Below are 24,889 nucleotides of genomic sequence, written 5' to 3'. Positions count from 1 at the left end.
CACAGGGCTGTGTCTTGAGTCTGCTACTGTTTACCTTGATGACCCATGACTGTTGTGCCAAGTCTGCTATGAATCATATTGTGAAGTATGTGGATGACACAGAAGTGGTGGGTCTTATCCGGAATGAAAAGGGAGATTGTTATAGGGAGAAGGTGAGGGCTGGTGCAGAAAAAATAATCTGGTTTTGAATGTTAACAAAACAAAGAAGATCATTGTTGATTTTAGAAAGAGCCGGCATAGTCATACTCCACTTTGTATTAAGGCTGCAGCTGTGCAGGTCATCAATAGTTTTAAGTATTTGTGGGTGCAGATAATTAACATTATGATTTGGTATATTCATACGTTATCTTTAGTGAAGCATGCAAATCAGTGTTTGCATTTCCTGCGTTCTCCTTCTGTCCTGGCTACTTTTTACAAAGACATGATTAAGAGTGTTTTAAAAAACTGCAATAGTGTTTGGTTTGGTGGCAGCAGTGCCTCAGATAGAAAGTCCATATAGAGATTCATAAGGACAACTGAGAAGATTATAGGAAGCTGTTATTCAGGATACTGCTTATAAGTGCTGTGTACTTAGAGCTTGAAGCATTGTTACAGACCCCACACATCCACTTCACGGTCTCTTTCTGTTGCTCCCCTCTGGGAGGAGGTTTTGAAGTATTTAAAGCAGGACTACTAGATTTTGTAACATTTTTGTTCCTTATGCCATCTATCTTGTAAATTTGCAGGATTTTTTTTTTTTTTGCCATCTATGTGTATACATTCGAACTAGACTGCAATATTTCTCTGTGTCAAATATATGTGTGTTTCTGAGTATATGCATAATGATTATCTTTTGAGAGCTGAATGCAACAAAATTTCATTTTAATGTATGCTGATTAATGTATATTTAAAGTGACAATAAAGTTTTTATTCTATGCTATGCTATTCATTGCATTATTTTCATTGTTCATTTGTGTTTCTTTTGGTGTGGGGATTTTAGGGTAAGTATGTACATTAAAACTTTTTTTTCTATTCTACTCAGTCATATCTGGTTCTTGGAAATTGCCTAAACAAGTCCCTGCAGTTTTCTTGGCAAGATTTATTAGAGGGACTGACTGGCCCAGCTGGTTTTGTGCCTAAAGTGGGATTAGAACTCACAATCTTTAGATTTCTAACTTTACCTTAACCACTACCCCAAGCTGTCTCTCACACTTAGTTATAGTACATTAAAGGATTCCATGGCAAAAAGTTTAGAAACTCCTGAAATAAAGATTGACTTGAAGGGCAGGTACATTTCTCTGCAGTTATATCAGAACTGAAAAGAATCCTCACTTTCCAACCTATGTTCAATTTATTAGGAATGGAATCACAGTGGTTGGCTTGTAGAATGTGCTGATTCTGCTAATGTCTGAGGATTGTTTTTGTTGTTGTTTTGTTTTTTGCCCTTTCTGGGATCAGAATGTAGTTCTATCTGATTTTGCCTGTATAAAAGTATGAGACATTATTTGCAATGCAATCCTTGATTGGAGAAGATTACCTATCTAGCTCATTTAGAAATCATCCCCCTAAAAAATTAGGGTATACTCGGGGTTGCTCTTCTACCATTCCATCTCCCTTATTTTACAACAACCTTTCCTCTCCTCCCTTCTTTCCCTTCCCTCCCTTCTTCTATCCTTTTCTACTTTCTTCTTTCCTCCTCTCCTTCGTTTCCTCTCCTTCTCCTTCCTTTCCCCTGCTCCCTCTCTTCCTCCCTTTCTTGACCCCTTCATTTTATTTATAATATATTTCTTGTCATTCATAACAATTTCTTAATTTTTATGCTTAAACAAATTCTTTCTTTACTTTTTAGCATTTTTATCATTTCCCATTTTTCTTCCTCATTTTTCCTTTCCTTTTCCTTTCCTCCAACCACTTATACCATTTATGTCAAATCATGTAATATTCTGTGTCCTCCATTTCTTTAAGTTCTTTTGTTAGTTTATCCATCTCAGCACAGTCCAATATTTTTTTTATTAACCTTCATTTGTTGGTATATTTTCCTTTTTCCAATTCTGGGCATAAACCATGCCCAGAATGGCTGTTAAAATATGTAGTATCAAATATTTTATATCATTCGTATATTTTTCTGTAAATATCCCTAATAGGAATGTCTCTGGTTTTCCATTCACCAATTGTTCTGTTATTTTCTCCAACCATTTTTTGATTTTCACCCAAAATTCCTTCACCGCTGGATATGTCCACCAAAGGTGGTAGTATGTTCCATAATTCTTATTACACTTCCAACATAATGGAGATTTACTCAGGAACATCTTCACTATTCTAGCCAGCGGTAAATGCCATCTGTGAAACATCTTCAACTGGTTTTCCTTGTATGCCATAGACATTGTTAATTTTATATTTGTTTGCCACATCTTTTCCCACTTCTCTAATTCTATTGTATAGTTGAAGTTTCTTGCCCATTTAATCATTGTGTCTTTTACTATTTCCTCTTTCATTTTATACCATAGTAAAAATTTATATATTTTACTAATTAATTTCTCCTCTGTCCCTTGTATAATTTTTTTTAAAATTTGTTTATATGCCGCCCTTCTCCGGAGACTCAGGGCGGCTTACAATGCGCTAAGCAATAGCCTTCATCCTTTTGTATATTTATACAAAGTCAGCTTATTGCCCCACACTGGGTCCTCAATTTACCTACCTTAGAAAGGATGGAAGGCTGAGTCAACCTTGAGCCTGGCGAGATTCAAACCTGCAGTAATTGCAGGCAGCTGGTCTTAATAACAGGGTGCTTTAGACCACTGTACTACCAAGGCTCTTATCCAAGTCATTTTGCTCCATCTGTATCTCATTTAATTTTATATCTTCTTTGTATTTTGACCGAATATGTCCACCAATCTATTTCACTATTTAAATCTTGTTCCAATTCTTGTTTTGTTTTTATCTTCCCTTGTTCTTTTAATATATCCCTATACCTAATTATTTTGTCCCATTCTATTAAATTTGGGTGTTTTAGTGTTTCTGTGGGTGAAATCCAAATTGGTAATTTTGTGTAATGTTGTTTTTTAATCTTAATCAAAATTGATAGCAATGCATTCCTTAATATATGTCTTCTAAAATACCTGTGAGTTTTATATTTCTCATCCCAAAGGAATGCATGCCATCTCACTTGCATGTCCTACGATTACTAATATTCTTTTGTTCCTTAATTCCATCCATTCTTTCAACCATAATAAACAAGCTGTTTAATAATATATCTGCCATTCTGGGAGTCCTACCCCTCCTCTATCTTTAGTATCTTGCAAAATTTTTATTCTAATTCTGGATCTTTTTCCTTGCCATATAAATTTAGTAATTGTTTTATTTAATATATTAAAGAAGGTCTTATCCAATTTTACTGGTATAACCTGGAAGAGAAATAAAATTCTGGGCACGATGTTCATTTTGATCGTAGCGACTCTTCCCATAAATGAAATTTGTAAGTTTTTCCAATTGTCCATATTCTAGGGTTGCCAGGTGTCCACTATTTGAGCGGACAGTCCACTTTTTTCACATTATGGTCACTATTTTTTTTCACAAAATAATGGACATTTTTTTTATTCAAAAGCTTTATTGTGAAATGGTACGTAATCTAAAGCTGTACAGTCTAAGAGAATAAGGATACGAGAATCGCGTTTTGTCTTTTTTTTCATAAGTTAGAATGAGACAAAGATCGAATGCTCATTGCAATAATCACATTTTATACAACAGTGCAAAAAATGCATTAAAGCAGTTATCTTTTGATATCGAAAATGTAGTGCTGAAGGTTTTTGCCGAATTTTCGAATTCTGCGAAGAAATGAGAAGAGTTGAAATCATTTTTTGAGTTTTGCGAGTCAGAATTTCATGAAGTTTTGCGCCATGTTCCAACATGTTGGTTAAGTTTGTTTAAAGCGGTCAAAAGACTTCTTTTAAACTGGATACCTCTAAAATCGTATTTTATTTCTCTTGGATCTGATGAGGGCCATAAGGTTATCTGGAACCTTATTTCGGATCAGGAAAATGAACTCGCAAAGGACGATGAATCAACAATTTCAGAATTGTATTTATATTTCACGCACTTCTTCATGTCAATAATGCAAGACACCCTACTGAAGCTGGAAAGCAAGAAAATTCTTGCATGTGATCTTCACATTATCATGTGTAAGCTGCATGATTCTTTGCAAAAAAAAATACGATGAGCAGATTTTTGGAATGAAAGTTTTATTTGCCTTACGTAAAAAACATTTGCCTGAGAATGCCGTGCAAAAGTTCAAGAAAGAAGCCATCAACGTGTATCAAAGAGCCATTGCGTACCTAGAAAAGTGTTATAATTTCACCGATTCAGTATATGAGATGCTAAGTTGTTTCAATCTAATTGATCACAATAATCCTCCAACTTTAGAAGAAATGACGAACATCTGGTTATTATCACCATGGCGAGAAGAACTTCCACCCAACACTCTCTTCGATGAAATTTCTGCCTTAGAAGAAGTTTATGTTCATCTGCAGGGCGATTCATCCCTTGATAAGTGGACGTACTTTTTCAAGAAAGAGCCAGCTCCGAGTTTACTGAAACTGTTCCAGTATTGTGCATCAATTCCGGTATCAAATGCAAACGTTGAACGAATTTTCAGCGTCATGGGAAATTTGTGGACTGATGAATGTAACCAACTGCTTGTATCAGTTCGAAGTGAACTTTGTATATTTTTTAATATTTCTCAACATTGTACTGAAATTAAAGAATTATTCCTTAAACACAAAGAATTGATCAAAGCTGCGCAGTCAAATAAAAAATACACACGACAGCAAAGTAAAATGTAATTTAATATTTTACATATTATTATAATATATTTGATGTTTTGAATTTTAAGTAAAGTTTTGAAGTGATTATTTTAATCCGTGTTAAAATGTTTGTAAGAAAATATATAATTTAATTGTAAATTTATTTTTTTTTACTACTTAGCCCCACCCCCCACCCCCTGCTTGTCCGCTATTTTTTGGAAGCAGATCTGGCAACCCTAATCTTTTTTAATTTTCTGTAATAATTTGTCATAATTGTCTTCTTTAATTGAGGAGCCTCTTGCCGTAAAGCAAATCCCTAAATATTTTATTCTTTTAGTTATTTGAATCTTTGTACTGGATTCTAATTCTTCCTCTTGTTTTTTTGTAAGATTTTTAGTTAATAATTTGGATTTGTTTTTATTAATTTTTAATCCAGCCACTTTGCCAAATTATTCTATTCTTTTGCAATTTTGGGCCTGATTCTATTGGTTCTCTACAATAAAAACCAAATCATCGGCAAAGGCCTGCAATTTATATTCTTCATTTTTTATCTTTAAGCCTTTTATTTTATGCTCCTCTCTTATTCTCTTTAAAAGCGGTTCTAGAGTCAGTATAAAGAGAAGTGGGGAATGTGGACATCCTTGTCTCACCCCTTTTGTTATATCGAATTTTTCGGTCATATCTTCATTTATAATTACCCTCACTGATTGTTTTGTATATATTTTCCCAATCATATTTTCGAATTTAGTCCCGAATTCCATGAGTTTCAATTGTTTTGACATAAATGTCCAAATCAGATTATCAAATGCCTTTTGGGCATTAAGGAAAACCAGTGAAGCTTGTTTTTCTGGCTGTACTTCATAATACTAAAGTATTTATAATTATTCTCGTATTGTTTTTGATTTTTTGGCTTGGCAAAAATACATTTTGGTCTGGATGTATATGTTTGGTCAGAATTCTTTTTGTTCTTTCGGCTATAATTGACATAAATATTTTATAATCAGTGTTTAACAGAGAAATTGGTCTATAGTTTTGTATTAATTGGTGGTCTGAATCTTCTTTATGTATAAGAGTAATTATTGCTTCCTTCCAGGATTTTGGTATATTTGCTTCATCCAGCACTTCATTGAATATTTCCAACATTAACCCTCCTAACATTTCTTAGATATTTTTACATAACTCCACTGGGAGTCCATCTGGGCCCAGTGTTTTGTTATTTTTTTGTTTTTTCATTGCCATATCAAATTCTGCTTCCGTTATCGGTCTATTTAATATTTCTTGTTGTTCCTCTGCTATTTTACATATATTTGCTCCTTCTAAATAATATTTGACCTTTACTTCTGATATCTCTTCCTGGGAATATAATTTTGAAAAAAACTTTTGTATAATTTCCTTTTTTTCCTCTCTTTTGTGTTGGATTATTCCTTTGTCATCTTTCAATTTATATATCATTCGTTTATCTTTCTCCTTTTTTAATCGATAGGCCAACCATCTACCCACTTTATTTGCATGTTCAAAATAATTTTGTTTTGACATCTTTATTTCTTTTGGGGTTATTAAATTTATTTTATGTTTAACTATACTACATTCTTCTTTTATTTATTTATTTTTAATTTTGGGGGTCTTCCTGTAGTTTTCTTTCTAATTTTTTAAGTTCTCCCTGAAGTTTTTCTTGTTGGCATTTCTTTTCCTTTTTCTTCCTTGCATTATAGGCTATTGTTAATCTTCTGATATATGCCTTTAATGTGTCCCAGAGATTTTGAAGTGATGTATCTTCTTTTTTATTTATACTGAAGAATATCTTCAACTCATTTTTCAACATCTGTTTATACTCTTTGTCTTTACATACATTTTGGTTCAATATCCATCTTTTATATTTTTTTTGTCCTTTCTGTTTTATAATTATTGGGTTATGGTCTGCCCATTCATTAATTCCTATTCTTATTTCTTTCAGTCCTATTCGTATTTCTGCTGTCATCCAGGCCATATCAATCCTGGACCAGGATTGATGTGGGTGCGAATAAAATGTATATTGTTTTTCTTCGTTGTGTACTTCTCTCCATGCGTCTCACATTTTTAATTCTGTTATCATGTTAAAGAATTCTTTGGGTAATATCTCTTTCTTTTTTTGTTCTTTGTACTACTCATATAATCTTTTTTGCTGTCCGCTATAGCATTATAGTCCCCTACTAAACATATATTATCATAACCTTGTTCTATAATGTTATTATGCAATTTTTTAAAGTATTCATATTGGTTTTTATTCGGGACGTATATTACTACTAATAAGACTTGTTTTTGGTCTATCTCTAATTTTACCATCAACGATTGTGGTCGACAGGTAAATCCCATTATCGTTTTAAAGAGACAAAGACCAAATCCTGGAACAAAGTTTATTCTTTGCAAAGGGCCTTTCTCTCTAAAGTAGAGAAAGACGGAAATAAAACAATTTACACAAGTTTTTATAGTCTTCAGGACATTCAGAATACACGTCAATAAAGTACCTTGGGAATCAGTTCCAGATCTTACATAACATCTTATATAACATATGCAGTACATAATTCCACCCTGGAAATTCCCCAATTCCCAACAGAAATACCCCTCAAAAACATCAACTGCGTACTTCCTTTAATTAATAAGGGCAAGTTAACCCAGGAACGTATTTCCTGCAAACAAACATCTTCTCAAAAACAGGAATTATTGTTTTTATTTATTTATTTATTTATTTATTTATTTATTTATTTATTTATTTATTTATTTATTTATTTATTTTATTTGTTTAAATTTCTATACCGCCCTTCTCCAATGTAGGACTCAGGGCGGTGAACAGCCAAAGTAAAAACAAGACATACATACAAAACATACAAAATCTAAAAACTGTTTAAAATAATTAAATAATTTTGGCCGTAATTAAAACATTCCAATTTAAAATCCATTTAAAATTTGACTCAAGCTAGCCCAGCTAGTTGAAATAAATGGGTTTTCAGGGCCCGACGAAAAATCCGGAGGTCTGTTATTGTACGTAGCTCTGCGGGGAGGTTGTTCCAGAGGGCGGGCGCCGCCACAGAGAAGGCTCTCCCCCTGGGGGTCGCCAGCCGACATTGTCTGGCGGACGGCACCCTGAGGAGGCCCACTCTGTGGGAGCGTACTGGCCGGTGGGAGGCTATTGGTGGCAGAAGGCGGTCTCGTAAGTACCCCGGCCCTAAGCCATGGAGTGCTTTAAAGGTGGTCACCAACACCTTGAAGCGCACCCGGAAGACCACCGGGAGCCAGTGCAGCTCGCGCAGGAGAGGTGTCACGTGGGAGCGTCTCGTCGCCCCCAAAATCCCCCGCGCGGCCGCGTTCTGGACCAGCTGGAGCCTCCGGGTGCACCCCAGGGGGAGCCCCATGTAGAGAGCGTTGCAGTAGTCCAGGCGGGAAGTGACGAGTGCCTGAGTGACTGTGCGTAGGGAGTCCCGATCTAGAAAGGGGCGCAACTGGCGTATCAGGCGGACCTGATAAAAAGCCCCCCTGGCCACGGCCGCCAAATGATCTTCTAGCGACAGCCGTGTGTCCAGGAGGACGCCCAAGTTACGAGCCCTCTCCGTGGGGGCGAGTGATTCACCCCCAATAGCCAGCGATGGCGTCAGCTGGCTATATCGGGACGCCGGAAGCCACAGCCACTCGGTCTTGGAGGGGTTGAGTTGGAGCCTGTTTCTCCCCATCCAGGCCCGCACGGCCTCCAGGCACTGGGACATCACTTTAAGGGCATCATTGGGGTGGCCTGGGGTGGAGATGTACAGCTGGGTGTCATCAGCGTACTGATGGAACTCCACCCCGAAGCCACGGATGATCTCACCCAGCGGCTTTACATAAATGTTGAACAGAAGGGGCGAGAGGACCGACCCTTGTGGCACCCCACAAGCAAGGTGCCTCGGGGTCGACCGCTGCCCCCCTGTCAACACAGATTGTGACCGGTCAGAGAGGTAGGAGGAGAACCACCGCAAAACGGTGCCTCCCACCCCCAACCCCGCCAACCGGTGCAACATGATACCATGATCGATGGTATCAAAAGCCGCTGAGAGGTCTAACAGGACCAGGATAGAGGAGCAACCCCTATCCCGGGCCCTCCAGAGATCATCCACCAATGCGACCAATGCCGTTTCCGTGCTGTGCCCAGGCCGGAAGCCGGACTGGAGCGGGTCCAGATAGACAGCTTCATCCAGGTACCGGGGAAGCTGTTGCGCCACCACACTCTCAACAACCTTCGCAATGAAGCGAAGGTTGGAGACTGGACGATAGTTAGCCAAAACAGCCGGATCCAGAGAAGGCTTCTTGAGGAGGGGCCTCACCACCGCTTCTTTCAAAGCGGCCGGCAGGACCCCCTCACTCAAAGAAGCGTTAACAATCTTCTGGAGCCAGCCTCGTGTCACCTCCCGGGAAGCCAGTACCAACCAGGAGGGACACGGGTCCAATAAACATGTGGTCGCGTTCAGCCATCCCAGGACCCTGTCCAGGTCCTCGGGAGCCACAGGATCGAACTCCCCCCAGATAACACTCTCAAGACCTGCCTCAGTCATCCCGTCTGGACATACCCAGTCAGATGCCAGCCCTTCCCGAATCTGAGCGATTTTGTCATACAGATACTGCACAAAATCCTCAGCTCGACCCTGCAAGGGGTCATCCCGCACTTCCAGATGGAGGAGGGAGTGGGTCACCCTAAACAGGGCGGCCGGGCGATTATCTGATGACGCGATAAGAGCGGCAAAATAGCTAGTTTTCGCCGCTTTTATCGCCACTAGGTAGGTCTTAATATGAGACCTCACCAGTGTTCGGTCAGGTTCGGAGCGGCTGGTCCTCCAACTACTCTCCAGGCGTCTTTTCCGGTGCTTCACCTCCCTAAGCTCCTCGGAGAACCAAGGAGCTAGGTGAGTTCGGTGCCGGGTCAGAGGCCGCAAAGGCACGACTCGGTCCAAGGCCCCGGCAGCCGCAGTATCCCAGGCGGCCACCAGGTCTTCAGCCGAGTCATGAGCCAGAATCTCAGGAAATGGCCCAAGCTCCATCTGGAACCTATCAGGGTCCATCAGGTGCCTGGGGCGGAACCACCTGGTCGGTCCCGCCTCCCTGAGGCAGGGTGCAGCGGTTAGAAAGTCCAGTCGAAGGAGCGAGTGGTCAGACCATGACAAGGGTTCGATGGCTATATCCCCTATATCAAGGCCACTCAACCACTGACCAGAGACAAAAACTAAGTCCAGAGTGTGTCCTCCTGTGTGAGTGGGGTCATGAATTAACTGAGTAAGGTCCATGGCCGTCATGGAAGCCATGAACTCTCGAGCCACCTCAGACGTTTCACCGATAGATGGCAGGTTGAAATCCCCCATGATGGCAAGTCTGGGGGTGCCCACCGCCACCTCGGCTATAACGTTAAGGAGCTCGGGCAGGGCCGTTGCCACGTGGCAGGGAGCCAGGTACGTGACCAACAGGCCCATCTGTACTCCACGACCCCACTTCACAAAGAGGGACTCACATCCGGCTATCTGTGGAACAGTGGTCTCTCTTGGATCCAGACCTTCCTTTATAATAACCGCCACCCCCCCGCCCCTGCCCTGAGCCCTTGGCTGATGAAATGCACGGAAGCCTGGTGGGCATATATCCACAAGGGGGACTCCCCCCTCCTGGCCCAACCAGGTCTCCGTAATGCCCGCCAGGTCCGCCTCCCCCTCCTGAATAAGATCGTGAATGAGGGGGGCTTTATTAACAACGGACCTGGCGTTGCACAACATCAGCCGGAGGCTCTGGCCTTGAGAATCTGGACAACCTGGGGAACAAGAAAAGCATTGGGGACCGGAATGCGCAATCGCTCTAAGATAGCGAGTGCGCATTCCCCGCACATGATATGGTCCCCAGCTTCCGCCATATTTGCCCCTCCCACTCACTGTGCTGATGGAACAGCCCTCTTCAAATCTAACTCCAACCCCCTCCCCGACCTCCGGTTCTACGTCCCTAATGTCGCAGCCCTTCGCTAAGGCTGGTCTTGAACCCGGTGGATTTCCCCCAGAACCCACCCTAATCTCCCCCGAACCCCTTAAAATTTTTGTTAAAAACTCACTAAAAAACCCACTTAAAAAACCCCTCAAACTCTTCTTAGCCGCATGCCATCTCTCGGGGCTCCAACACCCGTCATCAAGATAGGCCCTCGATAACGAAGAGGGCCAGACCTGCGAGAGGGGGGAATCTCGCAGGGCACAAAGGTCATTCACCGAGTACATCAAACATCAAAGGGAGGTGATAGTCCATGGCCAATAACCAGGGGCCAATTTGATGTTATCACAGTCAGAAGGAGTGAAATGCCAGGCTTCAATAGAGTTCCAATGGAGCATGTGAGACCTCAGTGCCCTCTCACGGCAATGGCGGGAGTAAAATGCTGTTTCGGTCCGGCAGAGGGTGACCCTGCCCTCCTCTCACGGGGGCTGGTCAACCACGATCGTCCAAAAAGCCAGAGTTGAGACAGCAGCTATAGACCCACTCCACCAAGACTTGAATCCCCAGATGTAAACCTCCATTCAACGGAGGGGAAGAATGGGGTCAGGTCAGTCCACATAGTCCAGACAGGCTCAAACAGCGGAGATCATAACCGTCATTACCTCCGGGGAGGTCAAGATGGCATCTAGACCCGGAGATGATTGTTCAGCAGGCATACACGGCATGGCATCACCACATTCAGGGGAATGGGGGTGAAAAAGGAGAGCAGAGGCAACAAATGCCATAGGGGGGAAAACCCATCAGTCATAGTCCAGCTCTCCCCAACCCCTCCCAGATCTTCCTTGGGACCATGCTGCTTGCCTCGTCCAGCCTCGCCCAGCCTCCATAAATCCTCATGGAGGCCTCTGGGACGACCAAGGGGCCAGATAACGCCCCACGGTCGCCCAGGAGATCCAACAAAGCAAGCCAGCAACTGCCAACCTCTCCGACGCTCCCACGCTCCAAACTGTGGCAGCTTCTTCCTTGACCGCCATTTCCACGCCGCCAGCACCGCCGTCGCCGCCGCCGCCAGCCTCCCCGCCCTCACCTCGCCCCCCCCCCCTCCGCCCCTAATACATGTCCAGGGCAGATTGGGCTGGCGAGGATCCCGGCGAGGGTGCTGCACCGCCGCCACCGCCGCGGCGCTGACGCCGTCATCCTGGCTCTGCTACCTTCGCCAAGAGAGTCTGCTGCCGCCCCTCCTCCTTCGGGCCGCTCTCGCCGTCCTACGGTCTCCGCGAGCCTCAAGGACACTCACAGAAGCCGGAGACCCCTCAACGGAGAGCCCCAACACTCCTCCAGCTGGGCCAGGGCTGCAACGATCGAAATTCAGCCCTCCAAAGGCCCCCTGGAGCCATAATCGCCCCCCAGGATCACCGGGATCACAGGCAAGTCGCCATCTTGCGCATGCGCAGAAGAATAATATTCATTATTACACATTTCCTTTCTCATGTTCTTAAATGTCAGCTAAATTATATAATCAGGTTATACAAGGTAAAACAAAACCTTAACATGATTTCAAAATGGCGTAACTCAGGTTATGCTTTTACAGGAATAATTCCTATTTTTCTCACAATCCCCAATTCTCTTCATTATTTTTTATTCCTGTAAACTATGAATATCCTGTAACAGTATAGAAACTCCTCTCCATACAATAGGTAATTTGGTCAATATCATGTTACCACATAAAAACATTAACTTGGAGAGAACTTGTATCCTTAGACATAGAAAATGTAACCCTTCCTCCAAAATCCAAAACTTCTATAATTACCAAATAGCTCAGTGCATTGCTTATATAAAAATTCCATTCTATTTGTAAGGCCAATGTATTGAGGAACTATCTCATATGTACGTTTGCACTTGGCACACACCATCTTCAAAAGATGACTTAATACATATCTCAGCTTCCTCAGTGGTGTCTATTAGGGTTAGTGGTGTTTCTATAAAAGAATAACGGTGCTCGAATTCAGTATGGAAACATAGCTGCTACCATGTTATAGGGTAACTAGGCAACACAGCCAAAATCCCCATTCCTATCCACACCTGTAGAATAACAAACATTACCACAAAAAACCCCATTATTCCTAGTGAACTAGCTCCCCCAACATCAATCAATCAAGGAGAACTTACATCCACTGGATACCAAAACATAGATTTACACCAATCAATAATATCTTTCCTCAATACAATCAAAAACACAACAAGAATTATTACCACTCCTAGCCAAATACAAATCTCTTCATAAAACTCTTCTTCCATCCATTGGTCATCAATCATCTAAAGTTTGTCATCAAAAAGTCAATTTAAGAGGGTTTGCAGGTTCTGTAGCAACTGTCCTTCCATAAGGCAAAGCCACCAGTCCCTTGACTCTGGAATAGCATACCCAAATTTGTTCCTTAGTCCTTACAGCCGATTCAGTAGTCAGCAAAACTTGGAACGGTCCCTTCCACACCAGCTGCAACTTCTTCTCAGTAATGGCTTTTATCGGACCCAGTCTCCATTTTTGTATTCATGTGCTTGGAAATCAAGAGGTGGATTCTGTCCTTTTTACCTTAAATGAGAAAAACACTGGGACAGTCCCTGTATATATATTTTCAGAAAAAACATCCTTCAATTCTATCCTAGGCATCTCAACTTTCCCCACATATGGCAATCCAAACATCATTTCATACATAGATATCCCCAGATCTTTCCTAGGACTAGTTCCTATTCTTAATAGAGCTAAAGGCAAACACTTCATTCAAAGTAGTTGAAACTCTAACATTAATTTTTATAACATAGATTTACTTATCTGATTAGCACATTCACAACACCCTATAGAACTTTGCATAAACAATAAATGTAATTGCCAATCAATTCCTAATTGTTCCATAACCTTCATCACCTTGGACAATGAAATGTATACCCCTATCACTATATTTGGGTATTATTCGCTCTAATACGATTTAACAATCTTCTGAACACCTATCTTTACACAAAGAAAGGCTTCAACCTATCCAATAAAATAATCCACTATTATTATTACATATATCAATGGTCACACCACCAGCATTTCAATGTAATCTACTTAGATTCATTGAAAAGGCCAAATGGTCAAATCTCTACATATTTTTTACATACACAATATATTCATTTCCGTACCATTTGTATAACTATTGTATACACACCCCTAGACACATATATGCATATACATTTAATAAAATCAATAAGTGCTTGCGTTCCCCAATAGGTTCCCTCATGCACTCATTCAATCACATTCCACATCACAACTTTAGTAAAAATTTGCACTCCATTTTAGTAATCCATTTCCCATTCACTTACACACCCCTTCATCCACTATTTATATAATATCAAGTTTAGAAGGATCCCCAGCTGCCTTTAAAACAGCTGTGATAAGTTCCACCTATCGCAATTCCTTTTACTAAATATCAACCCCCTTTCAATCCAGATTTTTCCAAAAGTATGTAGGATACCATAAGCATAGTTTAAATCAGCATAAATATTCCCTACCTCATTAATTAATATGTGCAATGCTTACAATAAAGCAAAAATCTCACATATCTGCACTGACCATTCAAACGGTAACTTTCCACCTTCCAATATCTCAATAGTGCCTCCATTCACAACTGCATCTCATCCAGTCTCATCCCATTCTCAATTCATTTATTCATAACCACACAATTTCATTCCACATCTTCCCATCTCTCTCTCCTATTGGTCAAGAGAACCAAACTCTCTTGAAACAATTTTAAAAACCTAGCATTTGTGCACCACCTTTTAGTTCCCAGTCCATATGCAAACCAACATTCCTTTGGCTATACCATCTTCCACTACTACAGACAAGTGGAAATTTTTCCTTAAACCAGGCAAACATAACACTGGAGCAACACTATATTATTACTTTCTTCAACTCTTCAACTCTTCAACCTTTCTTCCAAACAACTTAGTTTAAAATTAACTATCAATAAATCAATAGAGTCTCAATAAATACTCAACTCTCCCCACTTCAGAGGAATCACACCACACTTCTATCAAAAATTAGCTAAACTATTTCCACAAGCTTCAAAGAAATGCAAAGCTTAATCTAAATTCACTAGTCTATACAGACAAACTTACAAGTAACTTCCTAGCTAACCAGACCAAAAGTCCATCTTTACCTTTTACCAGTAATTCTTCCCTCAAGGAAACATCCTTTACCTAGACAACACTAAGCTAAAATAACATAGTCAACTATTCCCCAGACTATCCAGTATCTAGTATCTAGAAATCTCCTTCTCAGCATTCAAAATCATTCAAAATACACAGACACAAAAACATAAAAGAGGGTAATAAAAAACTTCAAAAAGCAAAAGAAAATCACCTAATAGAGGTATTCCGGATCTCTACTCCCAAAAACTTTTCAAACTTTCAATGTCACTTCTCTAAAGCAGGACAGGAAATACATCTGCATAGCTGCCAATGCAGTCAGAAACAATGCAGGATCAAATCACCCATTCGCCCCTCCTTTCTCTCAGACAAACTCAACAAAGGAAAAAAAAATGTGTAAAAGGGAAAACAAACCACACCTTCCCTCCCCCCTTTCTCACTTCTCTTATTCAGAACAAAAAGACGGGGAAATATAGAGAAGAAAAATACTACTCCTGTCTCTAATTAACATCGCAAATACCTCTACCTAATCCTACTTCTCCATAGGATCTCTCTCATCTCTCACTTGCTCATTCACACACTTGCTATTACAACATAACAACAACTACAACAACAAACTCTTGCCACTCACTATTTCAATATACAAAAGGAAATTTCTCAGGCATTCACAAATATCAGGATCACTTTACCACCCCCATTTAAGGGCTTACCACATACACTCATATTTATCCTGCAATCAGACCTTTTAGTGTATTCCAACGCACACATGCCTTTTCCCTACCAATACAAATACTTCAGGGAGCTATCATTCTCATTATTATTATTTTTTCAAGACAATGAGCTCTATTGCCTAAACAACTCTCATTACACACACATACCATTTAACAACATTTGCAAACCTGGAATAAAACCTGGAAAGGTTCCATCCCTTCAGATACCCATTTCAGTTTTATCCTTGACATCTTGTAGCCCATTCCTCAAGCAGTGGAAAACTTCAGGATGCGGTTTTTAATCAAAAACTTGATTTTGGGCCCTAACCACACCTGTCCTCCACAGCTCCAGACTTAAGCCAAGAAGGTCACTTAATTAGCCGGCACACACATATTACCATCACATCACATTAATCAAAGACAAAATATTCGCATTCAACCTCAGGTAAGAAGAACAATAAACCTTCCTTACTACATTCCTACAGAGTTTTCTTCCTCATCCAAGAACAATAAAGATCTGTATACCAAGCTCACATCCCAGAAGAGACAATGCATCTCTCCCAAGCAGATTAAGACCTACTTCTAGAACAAATATCACATCCAAACGTATAATACACTTTTTGCTTTCCAATCCACCAACACTAGACTTTTTTCCACTGGAGTAATCCTCTCCCAATTCCAGGACACTGTCGCCACATTGCAATCGAAGTTTCACAAAACCTTTTCCTCTTCTAGTCTTGGCCTCGTCCCTAGTCACATAGACCTTTTAAGCTTCTTTCAACAGAGCAGCAATATCAGTAATAGCTTCTATATGTCTGGCCATGATTTCGTCACAAATTTCATTTTCATTAAGGACTCATAAGCCGGTGTTTCAGGAGAAAGACCAGTGTGCTTATTTAAATTGTCCTTAATATTTTCCAGAAACACAAATGGTGTTTCTTCCCACAACTGTTCCACCTCAAAAACTTTTGTTTCTTCCTTGAGGTACAGCTGTCTTAACTCCCTCCATTTGTTCCTGATCAGCTAAATTATTATTATTCCAACCAAGATCAACTAATGGAGACTTAACATCTGCAGCAACGGGCTGAACAGCCCCCACTTGGGTTTTTATCCAAAAAAAACCATAGCTGCCTTTCGAATTTGTGACCTCTCCTCAGGGGAGAACAAATAACCCAATATACACTGTAACTCTGCAAAAGTATACAGATTGGGTCTCAGGAATAAATCCAATGACTCAGACAACTTAATCAGATCCGCCTATAAAGACGGCATATTTCTTTTATAATCTTCCAGATCAGGAGATGTCAAAGACTCATTCACAAAAGCCGCAATACCATTCAGCATTCCTCTTAAAGGAAACATTCCTTTAGTTTGTGAACATGTAACATGAGGAGAAGTGGATGGATTTTGTTTCACAGTTACTAACAATTCACCCAACTCCTTTTCCAGCTGCCTATATTACTGCCCTGCTAAAGTCTCTTCCTTTCGGCTCCCAGCAACAACATCAATTTCACCCACAACTTGGATTATACGAAGGAGTGGGAGGTGGGCATGTAGCATAAGCTAAAGGATCCCAACCTTCCTCTTCTTCTTCCTTCCCATACAAAACTCTAGAACTTCTCGGGGAAGAGGAGTTAAACTACTGAACATGGAACTGAGGTTCAACATATAACAATTGAAACAACTTCTTTTTTCACCAAAACTTTCTTCAAAGCATTGATCCAATATGGGTCTGACTCCCCAAATTTACTCCACCTATAATTAGGCTGTATCAACACAAACGTCAGCCAAACCTCCTTACAATAATTAATCATAGTCACCTTATCTAATACCTTTGTACAAGCTTCCAACCAATCCTCTAACCACTAATGGAGATATGGGGGATGGAGGATATTTCAGTCTCAGCAGCACTTTTCCCTAGTAAAGTCCCCATACGTTCCCCAACCTGTATTACACTAATTATACACACAAATCATACAGGCCATACACACACAAACATACACAAATCCAAACCACCAAAAAGAAAACATATACTCACTCCTGGTGCACCGAAGTCTTCAGGAACGTTCCTCTCTGTCCAGGCATTCAGGTCTCTGCCTCAAGGTTCATAGAAAAGCAATTCCGGCTGGAAAGGAAATAACCCCATCTCAAATCAGTGTTATGTGCGCACGCAGGGAAATCCCTTCCAGACAGAATGTTTTCAAGTCCCTTCGGGCGCCAATTGTGGTCGACAGGTAAATCCCATTATCGTTTTAAAGAGACAAAGACCAAATCCTGGAACAAAGTTTATTCTTTGCAAAGGGCCTTTCTCTCTAAAGTAGAGAAAGACGGAAATAAAACAATTTACACAAGTTTTTATAGTCTTCAGGACATTCAGAATACACGTCAATAAAGTACCTTGGGAATCAGTTCCAGATCTTACATAACATCTTATATAACATATGCAGTACATAATTCCACCCTGGAAATTCCCCAATTCCCAACAGAAATACCCCTCAAAAACATCAACTGCATACTTCCTTTAATTAATAAGGGCAAGTTAACCCAGGAACGTATTTCCTGCAAAACAAACATCTTCTCAAAAACAGGAATTACACATTTCCTTTCTCGTGTTCTTAAATGTCAGCTAAATTATATAATCAGGTTATACAAGGTAAAACAAAACCTTAACATGATTTCAAAATGGCGTAACTCAGGTTATGCTTTTACAGGAATAATTCCTATTTTTCTCACAACGATCTACCTTCTTCATCTGAGTAAATTAGTTTTGATTTTATTCTCTCTTTTACATATATAGCAATTCCTCTTTTTTTCTTTTGTGTTAATGATGTATATAGTATTCCTAGCTTTGCATTTTCTAATAATTTCTGGTATCCTTTTTTAATATGTACCTCTTGAAGGCATATCATGTCTATTTTGAATTTTTTTAGCTTTGTAAAAATTTGAGTCTTTTTTTTTTTTTTTTTTGGTGAATTCAAAGCATTTATGTTCACAGAGAAGAGGTTTAGTGCCTCTTCCATTTCTTACTGCTGTTGTTTCTTGGTGTTTCGTGTCTCTCTTTTTACTCTCCCTCTTGCTCCTTTTTCTTCTCGTTCTCTTTCCTGTATTTTCCTTAGTTCTCTTTCCCTTTCTGTTTCTTCTATTTGATCTTCCTCTTGGCTTTTACTTTCTGATTCTTCTTTACTTTCTTGCTCTTCTTCCTGTGAAAAATGACTTCTGTAAAATTCTTGTGCCTTCTCTACTGTGTCTACCTTGTATTTTCTGTCTTGCCATGTAATAAGAATACCCTTTGGAATTATCCATCTAAACATCACTTTATACTTGGTAAGTTGGGTTGTAAGAAACTGATATTGCTGTCTTTGATTTCAAATTCTTCATTGGATTTGTTTCAAAATTATAATTTCTTTACCTTTATATGTTATTGTCTCTTCCCTTGATTTCTTGTAAATTTCATCCCTAACTGCTTTTTTTGTAAATCTTATATGTACTTCTCTTGCCAATCGATGCCTTCTTATATAATGGGCATGTACGCAGTAAATTTCATCTATCTGTTCCCTTATTTCCATTTTGTTTCTTTGCATTAATTCTGCCAAAATTTCTGCCATTTTTCCACCCAAATCTTCCTCTTTCTCTTCCCCTACATTTTGGAAAGGCAGAAAATATGAAGCTTTCTCCATTTCCAGGAATGCAATTGAATCTGACAGCTCCTTGTTTAATTGTAGTGATTTCTGTTCCACTGTTTCTACTTTTAGATCTATTTGATCCATTTTTTTTAAATTTTTTACTAGTTTTCCAGAATTGCTTGCTGTATGGTTTATATCTTGTCATTCATGTTCTTAATATCTTCCTTTACCTCTCCTCTCTTATTCTTAATTTCTTTGTGATGTTCTTTCACCTCTTCATGGTTATTGGCCATTTGTGATTTCATTAAGGTTTCCTGTATCATTTGCAGCATGCTTTGCATGCTATTTACTATCAGCTCTGTTTTATCTTTTTCTTTCCACAGCATGTTTTCTATTGACCCTTGATTTAACGGTGAGCCAAGTACTGGTGGGGGATTGGTAGTAGGTTTTTTTCCTGTTTTGGCTACAGTTGCCTGCCTTTTAGGCTTCGGGTAAAATTGTTCCACAATATCATACAAGTAAGATATTCTAATTAAGTTTTGTACAGGTTTGTCTATAGTTCTTAATTATTATCCCCACCTTCTTTTATAACACTCTATAATAGTATCTTTCTTCCTTATAAAATTGATTTATATTGTTCCTATCAGCTATTAATATACTTATAAATGTTTTACAATAATTAATAACCTTACAATGATACAATAATAATATTTTTCAATAAAAATATTTATTGAAAAATATTATTATTATATCATTGTAATAGTTATCTTGTTATTATTCCTACTTTTATCTTATACTAATTGTAAAAGTATATATAACACTTTAGTTCATTCACAACAACTCAAATCAATCATTTCACACTTCATTAATCCTTTAACAACTTTTCAAATTCCTCCAATATTCAACAATATTCAATTTATTCAGTTATTTTTTTCCTTAATTACACAGTCTATGTTTAATTTAAATTCTTTCCAATTATATCTTTTTCTTTTTTTATTTACTTGCCACTGTTAGTGATATTATTAAGTCCGTGTTGCATCTGTCAGAGGCAATTAGCCCCGTTACCTTCCTGGGGTTATTGCCTGGATCATGGCACTTTCCTTGTGTATACTTTTGATAAAATAAAACCAGAATACATCTTCTAATTAAACTCATATTTATTGTAAAGGAAATAAAACATCTAACTATCTAAAATAATTAAATTGTTACATTTTTGCAAAGTTCCTATCAGCTACTTCTCAGCAGCCAGACTTCTCTGGCAAGAGAACAAAGAAAAGTGTGAAGTAGAAAGAAAGGAATGCGGATATACGTAGTATCAGTTACTGATAAGAAATTTTGGCAAGCTACAGAAAGTCTGACAGTCCAGAAATAAGGAGCTCTGCTGGTAAATACAAAAATGCAGTGACAACCCCTTCTTTTGCCAGTTGAGCGAATATCAGGTACATCATCAAATAAGGCACATCTTCTTACGCAGATACTCATGTTGAGCATATCTGCAATCTGATCATGTGTAGATACATACTGCATTTTAACAAAACCTTGTTTCACTAATTGTTTTATGTTTTGATAACGGATGTCAATGTGTCTGGACCTAGAACCTGTGAAATGTGATTCAGAAATATAAACCACCAATTCATTGTCTTCCATCACTGTGATTGGTCGGATCGGGTGTGTCCAGATATCTGTGACCGAAGCATCAAACCAACTTAGAGAATTACATGCATCTGAAACACAAGCATATTCAGCTTCGGTAGATGAACAAGAAACAAAATTCTGTTTACATACTTGCCAATAAACAGGACATCCATTTAAGAACATCATATAACCTGAAGTACTTTTACGTGATTTCTTATCACTTGCCCAATCAGAATCTGCATAACAACATAATTCTGCATAATCAGTATGTGTTGGTTCTAACAATAACTTCATATGTTTAGTGTATTTCTTAACTTCTCAATAATTTCTTAACACATGACCAATGAAACTGTTTTGCCTTACCTACATGTCGAGACAAGAGATTAACACTAAGTGCAATGTCGGGTCTGGTCCAACTACTAATATACAACAGTGACCCAATTACTGAACGATAAAGTGTTTGATCCTCGAACTCAGGACTTGCTTCATGTGTCAAGTTGTGAAAATCTGTTTGCATGGGTGTCTTTGTTGTGTTAGCATCTTTCATGTTGTAATGATGCAAAATTTGTTCAATTTTATCCTCTTGTGAAAGACTAAACCCCTTCTGTGTTTTTTCAATCTGAACACCTAAATAAGTGCTAATATGTCCCAATGATTTCAATGTGAAGTATCTCTGCAAAGCTTTGGCAAAAAATTCACTCATTTGCTTATTTGGATCAATATAAACAATATCATCAACATAAACAAGAACTATCTCATATGCATTGTTAGATCTTTTTGTGAACATGCACTCATCAGTTTCGGACTTAATAAAGCCCATTGAATTTAGTTTGTCAGTAAGACATAAGTACCACATTAAACCAGACTGTTTCAGACCATAAAGACTTTTGTTTAGAAACCAGGTATCCCCTTCTTGCTGTTGGAATCCTGGAGGACTTCTCACGTAGATCTCTTCATCTAGGTCTGTATGTAGATAAGCCGTGTCAACATCAAACTGGAAAACTTCTAAACCAAGGATAGTTGCAGTTGCTAAAGCAATTTTTACACTTTCAGTTCGAACTGTCGGTGAAAAGGTATTTGTGTAGTCCTCAGGGTAACGTTGAGCGAAACCCTGAGCTACAAGTCTGGCCTTGTACAATGACTCACCATTTGGCTTCTTTTTGATTCTGTAGACCCATCGAGTGCCAATGACCTTTTTGTTTGCTGGAGGTTTTACAGGTGTATAAACACTTTAAGTTTCTTTAGACTGTCCATTTCAACCTGCATTGCTTCATACCATTTGTCTTGCTCTGAATCAGGAAGCTGTTTGATTTGTGTGAAATTATCAGGTGGAAGTGTAACATTGCAAATCAAAGGCAAGGGTGCTTTTGTCAGTTGCCAAGAATATCATTGTGGAGGGATTCCTTTTGTGGCCCTCTTGGAACGTCTCAGAACAACAGTCAATTCTTCTTCTGCTTCATCCTCGTCCTCACATTCGTCGCTAGCGTCAGCATCCGCAGCTTGCGAAGACAGAACATCAGGTTGAGAAGAACTACTGGAATCTTGATCATCAATCTGCACAGCATCAGAAGTATCATCTCTAGGAAAATAAACTCCAGGATCATTGGAATGAATCCTGGACCAGTCAATATTTTCCTCAAAATTGGCAGATTGGGAAGTCACTATTACATGTTTAGAGTCAATAAATTTACTCCATTTTGAGTTGTCATCAATACCCATAAATCTCAGCCTCTTTGCTGTTGGACCTCCTTTCCTTCTTTGAGCTAAGGGAATGTTCACCATAGCGTATGAACCAAAAATATGGATGTTTTTGAGATCGGGCTTGTAGCCATACAACATGAAGAAAGGAGTCTGATTTATTACAATGCTCCAAGTACGGTTCACAATGTAATTTGTATATTTGATAGCTTCACCCCAGTAAGGATTACTGAGATTGGTGTCTTCTAGGAGACAACGCATCATGGTTTGCAGGACCCCTTGTCTTCTCTCTATGACTCCATTATGAGCCGGGGTGTACGGGGCCAAAGTCTGATGAAGAATTCCATTCTTACGCATCCAGTCCTGGAAACGCTGAGACATGAATTCAGCACCACGATCACTCTGGATTCTGGTGATGCAAACTTGGTGTTGGGTAGAAACAAGAGCAGCAAAATCATTAAAGATCTGAAAAGTCTCAGATTTTTCTTTCATAGGATATACATATCCATATCTAGAGTAATTATCAACAATTGTTAGAAAATATTTTCTACCACCAAGTGTTGGTGGAAATGGACCAACTATGTCAGTATGTACCAAATCAAAAATGCATGTTGATAGGCATGTAGCGCGTTTTGGAATGGCTGCTGCTTTGGATTTGGCCTTTTTGCAGACAGCACAATCCCAAAACACCTTACATCCCTTTAGATCCAAACCTTTTGCGAACTCCGGCATCTTCCTAAGAACACGGAAACTGGCATGCCCCAATCTTCTATGCCACTTATGGATACACCTGGAATGCAAAGGTTTACCAGTTAGTGAATTCTCAACATTAACATTTTTATGAGGAACCTCAGGCTTGCTCTGAGCAACCTGTTTCCTAATTTTCTTTTTGTTGGCTTTAGGAGTCTTTGGAGCAGTAACAGGATCTCTCACTGGAACATCTCTCTCTGGGCCTGTGCTCTACTCTTTTGGAGTTTGTATATTTGCCTGTGTTTGCAATTTAGGCTTTGGCTTTAAGTAATAAACATGGTTTCAGCAACAATATCTCCATCTTTAACTATGTAACTTGTTTTTCAAGGTGGTGAACCTGGAACTTTAATGCTCTAGACAAGAGACTCTGACTAAGCAAATTACTGATTGCTGTTGGTATATAATAAACATCAGGAATGAATGCATCGAGCTCTTCAACATAAACAGTTCCTTTTCCTTTGACCTGACAAGGATGATTGGAAAAAGAATAAAGTTCACGTAGTTCAGGTTCAGGCTATGAAAAGTTCTTTTCTGTAGGTAACATGCAAAGCTGCACCACTGTCCAAAGTCCACAGGAGCTGTCTGTCATACTCTGGTTGAGGTTGTGGATCATTGGTTAAAGCCAATGTGGTGAGTGGAGCTTGCGAATCACGCCGGGGACCATGACGACCTTGTCTTCCGCCTCTGCCTCTGCCTCTAGAGTCTGTTCCTCTGGGCTGGTACGTGACAGGAACTGGAACTCGTTGGGGACAATCCCGGGTGGCATGTCCCACACGATTACAGACGTAGCATCTTGGCATCCTTGGAGCATAGGTCCTTCCTCGGAAGGGGCGCCTAGCTGGAGCTCTTGATGTGGGTGGTCCTCTCAAATGTGGAGTAGCTAACATGAGTGCTTCCTCTTCAATTAAAAGTCTGCATACATTGTCCACTGTGCATTGAACACTAGGCACTTGGTTAATCTTTGTAATGGCATCTTTCCATTCACAATTCAAAGAATTAATGATAATACTGATCATTTGAATATCTTCAATAGGATAGCTTTTTTTCTCTTAATTCTTTTTTCAGTCCTTTCAGTTTGATCAAATGTCCTCCAATTTGTTCACCAGGTTTCAATCTCAAACCATGGAATTCAGACATGAGCAAACATGAAGATTCAATTGAAACAGGCCTGTAGCAATTTTTCAATTGGGCCCAAATTTGTTGGGCCGTTGCATCAGATGAAAAGGTAACCTGCAGTTCAGTATCCATGGACATCAATAATGTTGTGCAAACTTTAGTTTCTAAGTCTCTTATTTCAGGTGTCCATGGTTGGGCAGGAGGGTTAAACACCATACAGTGGGTACCTTCTCTATGTAGCAAAAGTCCAACCTCACTGACCCAGGCCTTGTAATTCTGCCCTGACATCTTTAATTTTGACTCACCAGCCAGTGGAGCAACATAAGGTGCCTGTGGAGGAATGTGCATTTGAGGTGCTGGCTGTGGAAGTAAAGGCACTTGTTGCGCTGGAGGTGGACCAGGAGCTGGCCCTGGTTGTACAGCTGGAGGCACG

The 24,889-nt window shown here is 39.6% G+C and overlaps 2 protein-coding genes across 3 annotated transcripts in view; one reads left to right on the top strand and one right to left on the bottom strand.

Moving 5' to 3' along the window:
- The window catches only part of LOC148114311 (uncharacterized), an 82,000-nt gene extending 65,612 nt beyond the window's left edge, over nt 1-16,388 (bottom strand). For both annotated transcript variants that reach the window (XM_087892581.1, XM_087892580.1), the window contains exon 1: nt 13,162-16,388. The gene's annotated coding sequence lies outside the window, so the exon portion shown is untranslated. The remainder of the gene's footprint in view (nt 1-13,161) is intronic.
- KCNH8 (potassium voltage-gated channel subfamily H member 8) overlaps nt 11,486-24,889 on the top strand; it is an 89,994-nt gene continuing 76,590 nt past the window's right edge. The window contains exon 1 of the mRNA XM_087893684.1: nt 11,486-12,166. Within this exon, the coding sequence (XP_087749810.1) occupies nt 11,486-12,166 (681 nt within the window). The remainder of the gene's footprint in view (nt 12,167-24,889) is intronic.

Source organism: Pantherophis guttatus, chromosome 4 (genome assembly GCF_059756535.1).
Source record: "Pantherophis guttatus breed Tessera chromosome 4, ASM5975653v1, whole genome shotgun sequence".
NCBI lineage: Eukaryota > Metazoa > Chordata > Lepidosauria > Squamata > Colubridae > Pantherophis > Pantherophis guttatus.
This window is presented reverse-complemented; position numbering and strand designations above follow the sequence as displayed.